General features: G+C 37.2%; 4 protein-coding genes across 8 annotated transcripts; 1 reads left to right on the top strand and 3 right to left on the bottom strand.

Moving 5' to 3' along the window:
- Nucleotides 1-234: 234 nt before the first annotated feature.
- LOC104764374 (uncharacterized) lies at nucleotides 235-8353 on the bottom strand. 4 transcript variants are annotated; one of them, XR_015591116.1, is made up of 25 exons: nucleotides 7906-8316; nucleotides 7128-7208; nucleotides 6933-7032; nucleotides 6760-6844; nucleotides 6610-6659; nucleotides 6105-6184; nucleotides 5657-5716; nucleotides 5336-5435; nucleotides 5167-5244; nucleotides 4715-4782; nucleotides 4356-4424; nucleotides 4196-4273; nucleotides 4014-4109; nucleotides 3687-3757; nucleotides 3449-3526; nucleotides 3265-3358; nucleotides 3047-3148; nucleotides 2872-2905; nucleotides 2533-2726; nucleotides 2322-2436; nucleotides 1900-2031; nucleotides 1706-1813; nucleotides 1517-1626; nucleotides 1317-1439; nucleotides 235-1228 (listed from the first exon to the last, which is right to left on the bottom strand). XR_015591116.1 is itself a non-coding variant. In XM_087502073.1 (24 exons), exons 1-24 carry the CDS (start codon nucleotides 7948-7950, stop codon nucleotides 748-750), a joined length of 2598 nt encoding a protein of 865 aa, XP_087358199.1. In that variant the 5' UTR covers nucleotides 7951-8353; the 3' UTR covers nucleotides 235-747. The 4 variants fall into 4 exon arrangements, 2 of the variants coding, with proteins under 2 accessions (XP_087358199.1, XP_087358198.1); XR_015591117.1 differs by having other exon boundaries at nucleotides 3019-3148; XM_087502073.1 differs by lacking the exon at nucleotides 2872-2905 and having other exon boundaries at nucleotides 7906-8353.
- An 827-nt stretch (nucleotides 8354-9180) lies between these two features.
- LOC104764375 (large ribosomal subunit protein eL29y) lies at nucleotides 9181-9754 on the bottom strand. The gene is given in 3 exon segments (XM_010487894.2): nucleotides 9181-9531; nucleotides 9650-9661; nucleotides 9663-9754. Coding segments are annotated over 3 exon segments (186 nt in total). The 5' UTR covers nucleotides 9753-9754; the 3' UTR covers nucleotides 9181-9447.
- Nucleotides 9755-10960: 1206 nt separating this feature from the next.
- LOC104764376 (large ribosomal subunit protein eL29z-like) lies at nucleotides 10961-11614 on the bottom strand. The gene is made up of 3 exons (XM_010487895.3): nucleotides 11480-11614; nucleotides 11275-11378; nucleotides 10961-11170 (listed from the first exon to the last, which is right to left on the bottom strand). Exons 2-3 carry the CDS (start codon nucleotides 11374-11376, stop codon nucleotides 11087-11089), a joined length of 186 nt encoding a protein of 61 aa, XP_010486197.1. The 5' UTR covers nucleotides 11377-11378; nucleotides 11480-11614; the 3' UTR covers nucleotides 10961-11086.
- A 357-nt stretch (nucleotides 11615-11971) lies between these two features.
- LOC104764377 (importin subunit alpha-1) lies at nucleotides 11972-15705 on the top strand. 2 transcript variants are annotated; one of them, XM_010487897.3, is made up of 11 exons: nucleotides 11972-12470; nucleotides 12621-12717; nucleotides 12826-12917; nucleotides 13008-13139; nucleotides 13255-13440; nucleotides 13526-13689; nucleotides 13779-13857; nucleotides 14413-14541; nucleotides 14650-14777; nucleotides 14881-15264; nucleotides 15345-15705. In XM_010487897.3, exons 1-10 carry the CDS (start codon nucleotides 12255-12257, stop codon nucleotides 15260-15262), a joined length of 1605 nt encoding a protein of 534 aa, XP_010486199.1. In that variant the 5' UTR covers nucleotides 11972-12254; the 3' UTR covers nucleotides 15263-15264; nucleotides 15345-15705. The 2 variants fall into 2 exon arrangements, with proteins under 2 accessions (XP_010486199.1, XP_087358200.1); XM_087502074.1 differs by lacking the exon at nucleotides 15345-15705 and having other exon boundaries at nucleotides 12025-12470; nucleotides 14881-15265.
- The last annotated feature ends 110 nt before the right edge of the window (nucleotides 15706-15815 follow it).

Here is a 15815-nt window from a genome sequence, read left to right on the forward strand (position 1 = left end):
ACCAAGAATCGAGTGTTGTATCCTCTCTTACAATACAATACCCCTACAGCTTTACCCATGGAGAAAGCAGACTATACAAATTTATTGGTACTCGCGTTCTTGATTAGCCTTCTCTTTAGTTGTTAAAGACTATACAATTTGGTATAAGGACTTGAATTATGTCAAGCATGTTGGAAGTGAATGACTTTTTTAAGTATGGTAGTTGTGTGGGATTTATTTCATATTAAGAACTTGTAGCCTAAAGAACCTCTTCATGATATAAAACAAAATCCAAAAACTGAATACAAAAATATCAAAATCTTATATCTCATGTGTAACATCTAACTGTTAAAAAAAGAAAACTATAACACACTTTGCCTGATCTACCACCTAACACACAGCGACGAGAGACAAACTTCCAGAAAAACCAAAGAGATTTAAAGAAGGAAACCATTAGGAACTTTGAATTAAGAAGAGTTAGTTGCTGATAGACCATGTCTTATACAATAGGCAATTGACCAGACCAGAGACTGCTAAGTTTTTTCAAAGATGAATTTAAAAAAAAAAACGGCTGCAAACACTAAGGACGAAGAACCTGTTACCTCTCAAATGGCGTTCACTATACATTTCTTCCTCCGGTGGTTGCCCGAAGCTTTCTTTTACGGTTCTCATGTCTCCTTCTCAGTCTTAACTCTGGAGGTTTTATTTGCACCCACGAGAGTGCCTTCCATCCCCAGCCTGAACTATAGAGTCCAGAGTGTTTAATTCTCAGGATCCATTTACAGCCATTTCAGGTGATGATTTTGAAGCTACTACAAGAGACTCTTCCCCATTTAGCTTCCCGTTGTCTGATGTTCCGTGTTCTGAACTAGAAACTCCATCATCCTTCTGATTTTCATCATCTGAACTGCTGCTATTATTCTCTTCACTACTTCTCGAATCCTCGGCTCCCTTAGCTACTATGGACCGGGCTGCAGATCTAGTGCTGCCTGAACTTTTCTTACCCGTAAGAACTGCATGGCTCAGCGTCGAACATAGCACAGCAAATACATTTTCCCTTTTTGAACTTTTACCCAGCCGCGGTTTCTTGGACGGCTCTTGTTCTCTTTCTACACAAGCGGATTTGCGTTTCAGCCTAAGAAGCTCGCCTTCCTCATCCTCAGAGACTTCTGGCTGTTTCCGTGGAGGAGGTTTATAGTCTTCATCATCTTCATCGTCCTCATAATCGACCAAGCCTCCCGACCTTGGACTGTAGCATTAATAGCAACAGCAGGCAATTAAACAATAGATGTTGCATAAATATAAAGGTTTCATGAATCTCCTTTGTGGAACTATACCTTGACGAAGTAGGGCTTGCAGCCACTCCATTGGAAAGGTGAGGCTTAGGTTGTTCTTTCTCTGTATTAGAAGCAGGTTTTTCCTTCTGTGTATTAGAAGCAGAGGCTATATCTTCTTCATCACTGTCAATATTAAAATGTGTGACTAAAGGTGAAGAGGAATCAATAAATAGTCATTGTTTTAACAATGAGGGGCAAACCTGTCTTCATTGAAATAATCTTCCTCTTCTTTATCCAACGCACGCTCGTCAACTCGTCTTCTTGGATCAACCGCATCAGCAGTGCTTTTTGGTCCGGCACTTTCTAAACACTGAGGACGTATTGTTACAAAACGATACAGAAAAATGTTTCCCAAGTATTACGTATAAATAAAGACCAAGAAGCGGTACCTGTTCATACTTGACCTTGAAAGCCTGAATGGAGGTCAAGGACTGAAATGGGGCCAACTGATCCCAGAATGTATCGACTATGTATTTGAGCAACAGAGTTGCATTTCCCTACACACACACAAAAGTCAATGAAATTAAATACAATTAGCAGACTACAAGATAGGTAAAAGGGGAGAAAGATAGAAAAAAAAAACCTTGCGTATATGCTCAAGCAGATCCAAGACTGCAGAGTTCAGCAGATTGTACCGGTTTCCATTGGCAATGAAGACATCTATGATCGGTTTCAGCATGTTGTTTTTAACAACATAGTTCTGGACATAATCATCCTGAAATAGAAATATATTTCAGTAATTACAGAGCATTTCAAAAAAATTCATGATGAGCTATTTTGTAGTCATGCAAAGAATCAAAGGTTATTTGTCACAAGCTGATTAATCAATTACACAAAGCCTACTCCAGGATACCTATCACTTGCAAGTAGGATAAGTTTATCTAACTATTTCAACAAAAGCATAATTAGCTATACCAATATGCTTCCACAAACAGCTACAGGAAGCATTCAGGAAATAATTCGGGTACCAATATATGTTGTCTCAGGTTCAAACAATCTACTCACATGGACAGATAGGAGAGTACGGACAAATCGTATAGCAGCAACCACTAGGAATTTTTCCTTTCTCCGTGTGAGATGCAAAACCTTTTCAGTCACATTATTTTGGAGAAAACTGCATCTGTAGACATGAAGAAATTGCACAGCAGATATAAAAATGAATGGCACCATGACAAGGGAATATAGAATCATTAAAATAAGGATCATAATGAATTACTTTGTTCTGGATGCATCTTGCATGATACAAAAGCACAGCAATTCACATATGTTCAATAGGACTTCAGGCTTTGTGAAAATCCGTCTGGATGCACCTTCAGATGTGTTGCCCGACTTCTCAGGACACGAGGCAGAAACGACATCCACTAACTCAGGTAGATGCTTTTCGTAAAAAATATCCATGATATTCGCTCTCTGCTAAAAAAATGCAATAGAAATCAGGAATTCAATCTACCAGATTGACGGAGAAAAATGGATAAGGTAACACAACATAGCATGGCCTTAAACACTCTAGCTGATATATTGATGAACATCAAATACAAAGTATAAGTAACACCACCATTATAAAATAATACACTTGAATATAGTGTTCTCTGCTTATTCACAGACATGCAAAAAAAAACCAGTTTAAGTGGGAAGTTAGTAAAAATCTTAGAAAATTTTCTTAGGAAGCTCAACAATGAACGATTTCAAAAACTGTACACACCAAAAACAGCGGGAGAATTAATATGCACCTGAGCTCCGCCAGACAATGCATTTGCATCCAGTAAGGTTCGGATAATTTCTAGAAATTGGCAATGCATCCTATCACCAAAGTCTTCCATCATTCCCTTGACCTATTACCCAAACAAGGGAGCCAATTATTATTCCAGTTTTATAAAGAAAGAAAACAGGTAAGATCCTTGCAACTGAAGAAACAATCCAAAGGCTATTAAATATTACAGAAAATTACCAGGAGACCGAGGAGGGGGTTTCCTTCTGTCCGAACAACATATGAACGTAAAAGGTTGGGGTCTTGATTCAAGAAAAGAATCAGGATATCTGTCCTGCATCCACAACAATTCTTAAAGGAATAAGAAACTAGAGAGTGACCACGAAGAGTTCTCATGTCTAATTAGTCAGTAAAAATTGTATACCCAGTCAACACAAGTTTTTTGTCGGGAATCCGCAAGACTTCTTCTATGACATGAAAAATTCCTTCAGTAATAAGGTCCCTGAAAAACCATTGAAAAGTAAGCCAATTGATAAACAGATCATTAAAGACGACTTTCTCAACAAAGCAAGAGCAGTAACAATAATTTAATAACTGCTACATACGTTCTGAAGTCACCACTGTTCAACACTGATTACATTGAGTTTCTGGTGAGTACATACCTAAAAAGTCGCAACTGCTGCACCACTTGAAGGCTCTTGCTTAAACTACAAAATTCATGCAAGAAATATACCTATTTAAAGAGAATGAAAACACATTAGTCTGACTAACTCAACGGAACAGCCATATTTTGCTAAAGGAGACATATCGTTTCCATCTGTTGCTACATGTAGATCATCTCAATATCGAGGGATAGAGAAAGGGATCCCAATAAATCTCTTACTCCCAAAATAAGTCAACTAAAGTAAACTTTATGATTGTCCTTAACGAATACAAAACCAATGTGGCTAAAAATAAAATAACATATGCCTCTTAAGGCCGGGCAATACCAAATTTTTCTTGGATTCCACAGACGTAGTAGGTGACCTAAACCTTGCAAATAACTCTTGAATAAAAGTGCTATCGTCCTTGAGCAATGAAACAACCTAAAGAAGAGACACTTTAGTAAAAGAAAGAATATGGAATATGACTTTCCATAACATATTTGTTGGCATTTATATGGACAGCTTACAATGGCATTGTTCGCATGGATTACTGAATTCAAGTTTGCAACTATAGCATCATCTAGTACTCTAGCCAGAACAACATCCTGCAACAGGTGACAGAAGGTGAGAAACCTACGACAACAGAAAAAGGGCGAAAAGGTTTTAAAAAAAATTATGGGATCCAACCTTCAAGTAACCAATTCTGTACGTTTGGTGTATCTTTGACAAGACTAACGGATCCTTAATTGGTATAGCCTGCAAATATAAAGGAGTATAATAAAGAATTCCAGAAAAATTCCAAATATCCTGTTATTCTATATCGATCTCATTTCTAAAAGCCAAAGGGAGTTGATCCCAAAATATCCATAATGAGCAATTGAGCATGTTTTTTCTTACCAAAAAAAAAAAGCAAGCGTCTCTAATATTTCTAGCAAGTATTTTCTGTTCTCGTGAAAGGAAAATGTCTCTAATATTCCCTAAGTACAGTCTATGATAACTTTCTCTTAACTACATTAAATCAATAGCATAAATGACGTTTGAGTTACCTCCTTAAAGACTACATGCTCCTTCAAGAAATTCCGGTGATGCTGGGAGTGAGGAACACCGGGGTCATCTGTATGGGGACAACAATGCAGCGTCATTTATTGCTTCATAATGGGAGACAGCGAATATAAGAAAAACATCAAATTGGCTATTATATAAGTCGCTGATGGTAACCCTTAAGAACATGGCTATTTGATCCAACAAGATACTATCCACCTAATAATCAAAGAAACCTAAGCTTTTGGTGTCCATGTACGACGTAGGATATGAAACCATAAGTAGAGTCCTCAGCATTTTATGGGCAAGAAAGTCCTAATAGGAGTCGCAACAGAATCCAATAACGTCTAAAGGCTTATGCAATAGATATCAAACCGCTATATTCTGAAGGTAATGCCTATCATTATTTTTTAAAATATATAAATCATCTAAATTCGACCAGAGATATCAATCTTACATTCAAGGCATCCGATAATCTCCATAATCAGTTCATCTCCAAATATTTTCTCCAAGATTTGAGAACTGTTCAGCAAAACTGCATATAAAAGATATAAGAAATGAGTCACAAGATAATTCTAAGATAAGTGGATGTAAGAAATGATAATAATCTGTTTAAGAATACTAACTGATTCCCTTGACAATGTTGAATATCATGTGAAGGCCATCAACATTTTCCAAGTCCTCACATATTTTAAATACACCCATCAGATTCCGGAAAAAATCATGCTGCGCCAAGGGATTAAAGGTAAGATTAAGGAGGTTTCCAGAATCTACTTCTCTAAGACATAATAAACTATAATAATAACAGTATATAAAGTTACGAGGTGAGAAAGAAAACTTTGATTACCTTAAAGATGAAAGTAAAAGAAAAAAGGGCTCAAAATTTATCAATAAAGATAGCATCACACTAAACTGAACTGGAAAGGAAAATAATGCTCATAACTTACATCCTTCAAAATAAGTTCAGTTAGCCGCATCTGATCCGTAATGCCACTCTCTGTAACAATCTGCAAGGAAGATGGAAAGATATTACAAAGTTTCTGAGAAAATAAAAACCAGGAAACAAATTCAGAGTAATAATGGACATTATCAGTAAACAAGGAAACTTCGACAGATATAGCACATTCTTGCACTTTGAAAGAATATATCTAACAGTGAGAAAAATAATTCTAGTTCTGGGTGTCACAAATGAATAGAAGTAGATTTGTCAAATAATAATATCAATTCTTCAGACAGTAAAAAGGCACCGCAAAACATTTCCGAGGAGAAATTTTACGATGATGCCTTCACAAATATTTTGCACTTGTCACCACACATGAGACAGGTAAAGAAGGGGTAAACAATCTAAAAGAAATACAATATAACTAAAGCATAGGGGCAGTAGAATCTTACAACCTTCAGTATTAAGGGAAGAGTAGTAAGTTCTACAGCAGGAAGCTCCCTCAACTCACTATTCAGGCTGTGAAATGTTTCACCTGTTCAATAAAAGATGATTACATAATCGGTAAAATCCTCAAGTAACTTTTATCGTCAAATTGAAATTCAAACATCGGATCAAACTAGGATACAGTTGAATAGATTTAGCATATTAGATATGAGGGAAATATTATGGTTAGTAAGAAAAGCTTTAATCACCATGCCTGTTGCTAACAAATCTTTACGATCAAATATTCTGATATCCAAATGCCCACAATCAACAAACCTAGCTAAAGCCCTTGCATTACTACAATTAAAAAAACTCACAGACTCCAAACTCCACTTACGTAACACAACAGAAAATATAGAATAAGCAACAGAAAATATAGAATAAGCATATGTTAATTATACTCGATAAAAGAGGCTAATTACGATTAACAAGGATATTCTAAAGTAATAAAATCCTCCAAAAGAAAATTCTTACTGTTCAAAGAGCTGAAATGCAAATTTCGTTGCATAGTGCAGATTTGATCCCTGAATAATACAAACACAAAATTTGCAGTCAAGAGTATTGTTATATGTAAAAAATGAGGATGAGAAGAAGAAGAGAATAAGAAATACTTTTTTAACTCACCACACATAAGAGCACCCCGCAGTCTCTTGAAAGCTTAAAGCCAGTTCTGTTGAGCGTTCTGGATCTCTCCATGAGATTATTGTGTCTGTAAATTGAAACAAATACCACTTATCCAAGAATATAGAAAATCCAAAAGATATTACAGCAATTTAACCATGACACAAAAAGGCTACCTTCTTGCTTCCTGTAAATATCGTCAGGGTTGATGGGATGCACAAGTAACGTCTCGTTATCTTCCTCATCAATTACACATAGACTAAGTTCTTCAGATCGCTGCATCATATAGCACTTCCATTTAGCTACGAAATTCTATAAGTTAATTTACATAATAAGTGGAATTCAGCAAGTCAATTAGAATCACAACAGACCTCCACATAGTCGATGCTTACATGCCCAGTTCCACGATCGTCCCATTTACCATCTTCATTCAAATGATAGACCTTCACTCTCTGAACAACGAATACAAGAGTCAGACGGCTGTTCCCAATTCACAGCAAACAAACCCTTCCTCACAATTTTACAAAAGTTATCAAATAACGGCGACTTTCTAATGTTTTTTTCGATGTATCAACCATCAAGATCAGTTTTATCTCAAGAAGTAAAGTATACCACAAGGCGGGATAGCTACTCCAAATTTATCAGGTACGTTACACTGTTCTAAAGAGGATGAACCTCCAGAAACTAATGAAATACGTTACACTACCTAACAGGGTGAATATATACCTCCAAAAAGCAATTAAAATAACCTTAGATTCTAAATCAAATGAAAAATCTCATAACCAAGATACCTATTGAATTGGACAGTAATTTGCTGGGTAAAGATGAATTTCTTCAACAAACATTACAGCTAATTAGGAAGTGCCTTAACATAACGAGGGCAAGTGAAATTAAACTAATTGATACAACCCCAGCTCGAATTAAGGAACCAATTACAAATCTCATAGTCTGTGTGCTCTACAAACCGATACACTTACTGAATTCGACAGTAATTTGCTAATTTTCTTCAATAAATACACAACCCCGACGCATGAGTGCTTTAATATAAATACATAAGCTCTACAGGAAATTATACTAATCAAGACAAGCCCAGCTCGAATCAAGTGAGCCAAATAAAGTAAACGAAAGGGAGAGAGCTCGAGAACACACCTGCATCGAATTGGTATTAGATTGAGACTTTTCGGGGGCGCCCATCACTGATTTAACGACCTCCAACACCAAATCGAGCCGAGAAAGTGTGAATAATGACCGACGGTAGTAAAGTTAGGGTTTTGGAGCAACGAGAGAAAAAAAAAGGAAATGAAATTAGACGCCGTCGATATAGGCGGGAGATTCAGTTCTCCAGGGGGACGAAATCAAACCCAAGAACAAAAAAAACAAACCCTAATTACCATACGAAGCATAAAAAAAACATTGACATTCTCTCTCTCTCTCTCTCTCTAGCTTTTTTTTTTTTTTTTTTTTCTTCTGCGAAAGCTTTCCCCAACCTTCGAAACGCGAAAGAAGAGAGAAGAAAGAAAAGAGGCAAAAAAAAAGAAAAAAAAAATTAAAGCAGCAGAAAATAATAATATAATTCTTCTTCATAAGTTATGAAACCAAATTCCATGTATACCCTCAGAAACCATTTGTATTCACTAAAAAGCCATACAGCGTCCTCCACGCGCTTCCTTGCCGCGAGTTGGGTCGCTCTCTTTAAAAATGACAGCCTGTGACGTAGAAAAAAATGACGAGCTGAGATGTTTTGTCTGTGTAAAAAGCACGTTATATCCAATCAGAAAACGCCAGGTGCGGCTTTGATAGTTATGCCGCGTGAGATTAGTGGAAGCTCTGAAGGTGCATAGGCTTATGTGGTCAAAGAAATAACCACGTGGCTTTAGGTTGTTGGTAGATCTATCCGAAGTGCGAACTAAAAAAGGCCGAGACAAAGGAATCGAAACCTGGACACACTAGCTTTGTTATACTTATATCATCATCCTTCGTGTTGCTGCTGCTTTGCCTTAAACTAAGGGTTCTTTCGTCATCATCATCGCTACTTTATTCATTTGTTTTTATATTATAAAAAACACACAAAAAAAAAATTATTTAATCTTACAATTTGCTAAATTGACCAATTTGAGACACTATGGTTTGGCGTCTACACATATTTTCCAATCAATGTACCAAATTAAGAATTAATCTTTTGACGTATTATCAACAGGGGAGTTGACAAACAAAGACTTTTTAACAAGGGTTATTTTCATATGATAAGACTAGAACCAGTACACAAATTTCGCGAAATCAGAACCTAAAAATGTAACAACAGGCATTGCTGAATAAAACTATTCCAAGTCACATAGCTAGACAAACCTAAATCGAGTTCAATTTTCAGATTCTAGGTCTACATGAACATAAACGAACAAGTGAAATAATTGTAACAAAATCAAGTAACTCGCAAGATAAGAGAATCTGAAATGAACAATCTCTGATATTACATTGGTTCCTTTGTCTTAAGAAGAAAAAAGTCATAAATTTCATAAGAACCTCAAAATATCTTTTTTTTTTTTTTTTTTTTTTTTTTTAGATACCGGTTTTCATTAATAATAATAGTGGAAACCTTACAATTGTTAAGGATAGAGTACTTAGGAAGATAAACACATTCAGCGGAGTAATAGAAAACTCCGCTGAATGTCAATCAGAAGACGATCAAAAGATCTATTCTTCAACGCTAGCATTCTCGCCGCTCTTGACGTTGTGCTTCCTCGCATACCTCTGGTTCCTCAGGAACTTTGGATCCATCTATAACATTTCACACACACATAAAAAACAAAAACAAAAAGAAGAAGCAAATCAAACCCAGAAACTAAAATCAGAATCTGGATCAATAATTAGACTGAAAATGCAATCGGAGACTTACTCCTCTGGTGGGGGGTGTGACGGTGCCTCCTTGGCTTCTTGATTCCGTTCTTATGCGCCTTGGCAGACTGATTGTGCGCCGTGTGATTCTTCGACTTGGCCATCTCTGTCACAAGCCCACGATACTAATCAGTAACGAACGAAACAACAGAAAAGAGAACACAAGTCAATTTATTAGCTCCAGAGATCGGCCGGATATAAGAAGCTAACCTGAGCAAAGGGTGAGAGAGCGAGAGGAGACAGAGTTGCTTTCCGCGAAAAGGATTACAAAACCCTAGTGATGGGTTTTAAAATTCACCAAAGTGCCCTAATAAATAATATATCGGCCTTACAATATGGCCTGTTTTAAATTGTATAAAGCCCATAAAACTATCCCAAAATACAGGGATCGCTAAATGACCATAAGATAACGTCCTAACGTTTGTAACAAATGCTGCGAATTGAAGGTTGGTTTCAGTTCAGTGCGTACATTTTAACTGAAGAGATTTCAACTCACATCAGTGGTTATTTTTAACACAATTATTGTTCCAACTCACCTTTTCGGACTAGAAGATTTAAGCTGAAAAAAACCATTTTTGATAGATAATTTCCTTGAGATAGATAATTCTCTAACGTGTACGGGATACGTTTGTGAAGGAAATACCAAATATCTAATAACATGTGGCTTGACCTTGATATAAAATTCATCGACTATCACAAATATAGAGAGACAAGTAATAGAAACCTCCACATGAGCTTATTATATAGGCGTTTTGAACAAGATTTAAGATTTTAGACAAAATGTTGACGTTTACGCCAAGACTCGATAATGAGAATGTAAATTGATACGCAATTTTTCATAGACGAATAAATAAAGATTAACTATCTCCATTTAACTGAACGATAAAGACCCATCAAGACAAATACACCTAGAAGTAAAAAAAAGACATATCTAACAAAAAAGTGCAGATGGTCATCACTCTAATGGCAAAACTAACACAAACAAGGCTTAACATATTCAAAAGGGCAAAATGATCTGGGTGTTACACAAACAAAACTGCATAAATTTAAACTCTACCGGGAAAATGAAACCATATGGTGTTTATGAAGAACATACGAAGTACACAAACAAATTAAACTCACTATCTACTAACAGTAGCAACAAATGTAGATCGTAGATCAAATTCGGCATCAGGACTCCAGATTTCACAAACATACTAAGCAGAACATACGAACAAACGTAACAACTAAAGAATTGGGCATAAAATCGCAGATGAATAGAAAACACTGATGAAATCAAAAATAAGGCCAGGATAAGAGAGAGTACACAAACTTAACCAACATAGCGTAAACATATTCAAAAGGGGAAAGTGAATTGGTTCCTTTGTCTAAGAAAAAGTCTCAAAATTCATAAAAACTTAGAAATGTCTCACAGATAATATTAAAAAAACAAAGAAGCTTATTCCTCAGCGCTAGCATTCTCGCCTCCCTTGATGTTGTGCTTCCTTGCGTACCTCTGGTTCCTCAGGAACTTAGGGTCCATCTAAAAACACATTTCAGACAAAAGAGAGGGCGCAAATCAAACTCTGAAACTAAAACTGGAATCTGAAATCATTTCAAGTTACGATGCAGTAATAAGAGACTTACTCCTCTGGTAGGGGTGTGACGGTGTCTCCTTGGCTTCTTGATTCCATTCTTATGGGCTTTCGCCGACTGGTTATGCGCCGTGTGATTCTTCGACTTGGCCATTTCTGAGACAAGGTCACAGCACAACTATTCAATTCAATCACGAAACGAAACAACTGACAGAAAATAAAAACACAGATCGTAAGGATATAAGATAGAAGCTAACCTTAGTGAGGCGAGAGAGAGAGAGAGAGAGAGAGAGAGATCTGCTCGTCTAGGGTTTGCTTACAGCGATACAAATACGGCCTCTGCAACAAAACCCTAATTTGGTTGGATTTATAGTCAAATGTTAATGACCAAGGTGCCCTCATAAATCATATATGGGCCTATAAATCTGTCTCGTTATTAATCATAAAAGCCCATATAACTAACCCAAAAGTCATGGAGACATGGACTATAGAAACGTGAACTGGTGTATAAAAAAAGCTTGGTTTTACTGGTAATTGTTGTAAATTGGAAAAAAAAAAAAAACACATTAAATCCATTAATCCAATACTCAGTATTTCTTAAATTTATTTGGCTGTTTACATTTATTTGATCTGTATTGCATCTCAGCCATTTTTCCTCAGCCAAAATCTAGGATTAATTATGTAAATAACCTTAATATTATTACAGAAATACAGATAGATAATAGGCATAAATAAAGAGTGGCAAAATTGTAAATAAGTGAATATTCTTTTCCTTTTTAGCATTTATAAATTGGGAACAAATGGTCCCTCTCTGTCTCTCTCGCTGCCTCTTTTTTTTCTTAACTCTTTCTTCACTTTTTCACTCCCAAATCAATTTTTTAGGGTTTTTAATTTTTGTTGTAATTTGCTCTCCTCCGCATATATATCTACACAAAACCACTGTGAGCGTGTGTCTGTATTCATCGATCTTGTTAAGTAGTATCCCGTTATCAGATTTTTCCTAGTCGACCTGCCTTTTAAGAGTCATCAATCATGTCGCTGAGACCCAACGCTAGGACGGAGGTTCGCCGGAACCGGTACAAAGTTGCGGTGGATGCTGAGGAAGGAAGACGGAGGAGAGAAGACAACATGGTTGAGATCCGTAAAAGCAAGCGTGAGGAGAGTTTGATGAAGAAGAGACGTGAAGGTATGCAAGCTCTTCAGGATTTCTCTCTAGCTTCCTCCGCTCCTCATGCCGCCTCTAAGAAGGTACAAATACTGGGGTTTTTTCTTGGATTGGTTCGATTGTTCCTAGAGTCAAAAGTTTTTTTTTTAGGGTTTTAGGGTTTTAGGGTTTCTTGGATTCTGGATACTTGTTGTTGTTAGGGTTGATGATTGGCTTGAAAAAATCCATTGTAGTTGGAGAGTTTGCCGGATATGGTTGCTGGGATTTGGTCCGATGATCCTGCCTTGCAGCTTGAGTCCACTACTCAGTTCAGGAAGCTTCTCTCTATCGGTACTTATTTTGTATTCTTAATTCTCTCTTTATTATGCGTTTTGATATTACGTATTCTTTTTAACTGTTTTGTCTCTCTCTCTCTGTCTGTGTTGTGTTTTTGCATAGAGAGGAGTCCTCCAATTGAGGAAGTGATAGGTGCTGGTGTTGTTCCTCGGTTTGTTGAGTTTCTTAAGAAAGAAGAGTATCCTGCGATTCAGGTGAAGAAGAACAGTCTTGCCTCTTTTACTTGATTCAATCTTCGTTGGAATCTTGTTTCCTGAATTCTGATTTGCTTTGATCGTTTTTAGTTTGAGGCAGCTTGGGCTTTAACAAACATTGCATCTGGAACCTCGGATCACACAAAGGTTGTAATCGATCACGATGCTGTTCCAATCTTTGTCCAGCTTCTTGCTTCCCCTAGCGATGATGTCCGTGAGCAGGTATGGAACTTCGAATGTTTTTATCATTTAGTATGGGACTTCTGATGATTACTGAATCATGGGAAATTATGCAATTTGTAAGATATTGATCATGAGATTGCGTGCTAACTTGCAGGCTGTATGGGCGTTGGGTAACGTTGCTGGTGATTCACCACAGTGCCGTGATCTTGTTCTTAGTTACGGGGCACTAATGCCGCTGCTCAATCAGCTTAATGAGCATGCCAAATTGTCCATGCTTCGAAATGCCACCTGGACCTTGTCAAACTTCTGTCGTGGCAAGCCTCAGCCTCACTTTGACCAGGTCTTCTAACTTTTTTTCCGTCCAGGCTTGTTTCTTCATTGTTTATGTTTAGTATTCTTTTTAACATATGAAGCATGATTAACAGGTGAAACCCACTCTTCCAGCCCTTCAACGACTAGTTCATTCGAACGATGAAGAAGTCTTGACAGATGCCTGTTGGGCACTCTCATACCTCTCTGATGGGACCAATGACAAAATCCAGACTGTTATCGAGGCCGGTGTTGTCCCAAGACTTGTTGAACATCTCCTGTCAGTAAACTTCTTTAACTCTCTTTATTTTCTGTCCCCATCATACATGTGTTGATAATTAACTTGACACCTTGCTCTTGATATTTCAGCCATCCTTCTCCATCTGTGCTAATTCCTGCACTTCGCACCGTCGGGAATATAGTCACTGGAGATGATCAACAAACGCAGGTATGATATCAAAATCCTGTCTACTGAAGTTCTCACAGTACTTCTCTGAATTATATATGATAGTATACCTTTTGCTTTTGGTGAAGGATAGCTTTGGTTATAAGCACATCAATTAATTATGAGAACCCTTGGCCTTTAGGAATTACCGAATTGGTTCAAAGTACGACTAGAACTTTTATAATTGATATGGTAACAGAAACATTTTGTAGTGATATATACCATGCATACATCTAATCAAAGACTGGTATATATATACGATATAGTGTTGGGCAATTGCGTGCTACCCGCTTGTTCTTCTCTCATAGCCAACCTTTCATCAAGACAATGGGAGGGTTGAATGCTTATCACTTGACCCTCCCTCTGTGCCACTCTGTACATATTATTAGATATGCAATGCCGTTTCTGTTATATGTTGCTTGTGTCATATGTTTTTGTTGCAATTAATTCTTGGTTTAAATTTGTTTTTTCCGTAATCTATCTAAGCCGACTTTTATACATCTGAAAAACATCTTACAATCGTTTTTACTTGGGAAATCCAATGAACTTCTTCTCCAGTGGGTGATCAATAGCGGTGCTCTACCTTGTCTTGCCAACCTTCTAACTCAAAACTATAAGAAAAGCATAAAGAAGGAAGCTTGCTGGACGATTTCAAACATCACAGCAGGCAACAAAGACCAGATCCAGGTGCGCAGTTGCTACTTTTTCATCATGTGTGTTCTACAGTTTTCCATCCAGAACCTTTTTAACATTACTAGTTGTGTTTAAAATCTTTTTGTTTTCCAATGGTTGCAGACAGTAGTTGAAGCTAATCTGATTACCCCTTTGGTCAATCTACTTCAAAATGCTGAATTTGACATTAAGAAAGAAGCTGCATGGGCAATTTCAAATGCAACTTCAGGTGGATCTCATGATCAAATCAAGTATGTCACTGTATTCTTTACCTTCTTCTTAACTTCTAGTTACTTCGCGTTATGAATTACGTTGGGTCTATATATCAATTTTTTGTTCCCGTTGGTTATACAGATACCTGGTGGAGCAAGGATGCATAAAACCATTATGCGATCTCCTGGTATGCCCAGATCCTAGAATCATAACTGTCTGCCTTGAAGGATTGGAAAACATTTTGAAGGTTGGAGAGGCAGAGAAGAACTTGGGTAACACAGGGGACATGAACTATTACGCTCAGCTGATTGATGATGCAGAAGGGTTAGAAAAGATCGAGAACCTTCAGAGCCATGACAACCAGGAGATCTACGAGAAGGCAGTCAAAATTCTGGAGGCATACTGGCTTGAAGACGAAGATGAGGAGACACCACAACCTCCAGGTGTTGATGGTTCTCAGGCTGGGTTCCAGTTTGGAGGCAACCAAGCTCCGGTCCCATCCGGGGGATTTAACTTCAGCTGAAGGTAAGAAGAAAAAACCCTTCAACTTTCTAACTTGAAAACCTGCAAATTCTGATGTTCAGATATGAAACACAAACCCACAGGAATAGAACTGGAAGAGTGCAGCTTGAGAATGATGAAAAGTCAGAGTCAGTCAGAGTCTAGTTTCATTACCGGGGTTGTCTGGTCTCGGACGGCTATTCCGGGTGGTCGGTTTAAAAGTACAGAGTCTCAGAAAGTGTTTGGTTTCATTGTCCAGTCCCCAGAGCTTTTTTTTTTTTTTTTTGGAAGATACCGGTATACACACACCGGTCGTGAGTCTACTTTTGTGTTGTTTTTAAATTTTGGAGGGTTATACATTTTACACTGGAGTCTTTGATTTTTTTGTTTTGTGTTCACAACAATTTGTATGTCGGTAAAATATGAAACCACAAACCATTTGGTCTAAAATTTGTGGAAAACAAATAGCGCTTTTGGTGTCTTTGATATACAGAAGGAAGGGTTTATCTTCGAGCTAAAAGACTCGAATCTTGCAGTGAATAAGTTAATCGTTTTTATTGCAGAATATTTAAAAT

This window comes from Camelina sativa, chromosome 19, assembly GCF_030686135.1.
Source record: "Camelina sativa cultivar CO46 ecotype springtype chromosome 19, ASM3068613v1".
NCBI lineage: Eukaryota > Viridiplantae > Streptophyta > Magnoliopsida > Brassicales > Brassicaceae > Camelina > Camelina sativa.

What these genes read in the sequence shown, in the direction of transcription:
- LOC104764377 (XM_010487897.3), top strand. Translation starts at nt 12,255, where the DNA reads ATGTCGCTGAGACCCAACGCTAGGACGGAGGTTCGCCGGAACCGGTAC. An exon ending in CAGGAAGCTTCTCTCTATCG is followed by an intron (nt 12,718 to 12,825) that starts GTACTTATTTTG and finishes GTTTTTGCATAG; the next exon opens with AGAGGAGTCCTCCAATTGAG. An exon ending in AGACTTGTTGAACATCTCCT is followed by an intron (nt 13,690 to 13,778) that starts GTCAGTAAACTT and finishes TTGATATTTCAG; the next exon opens with CCATCCTTCTCCATCTGTGC.
- LOC104764376 (XM_010487895.3), bottom strand. Translation starts at nt 11,376, where the DNA reads ATGGCCAAGTCGAAGAATCACACGGCGCATAACCAGTCGGCGAAAGCC. An exon ending in GTCACACCCCTACCAGAGGA is followed by an intron (nt 11,171 to 11,274) that starts GTAAGTCTCTTA and finishes ATGTGTTTTTAG; the next exon opens with ATGGACCCTAAGTTCCTGAG.
- LOC104764374 (XM_087502072.1), bottom strand. Translation starts at nt 7,950, where the DNA reads ATGGGCGCCCCCGAAAAGTCTCAATCTAATACCAATTCGATGCAG. An exon ending in GCATTTCAGCTCTTTGAACA is followed by an intron (nt 6,185 to 6,609) that starts GTAAGAATTTTC and finishes TTTATTGAACAG; the next exon opens with GTGAAACATTTCACAGCCTG. An exon ending in TCCATGCGAACAATGCCATT is followed by an intron (nt 4,110 to 4,195) that starts GTAAGCTGTCCA and finishes TCTCTTCTTTAG; the next exon opens with GTTGTTTCATTGCTCAAGGA.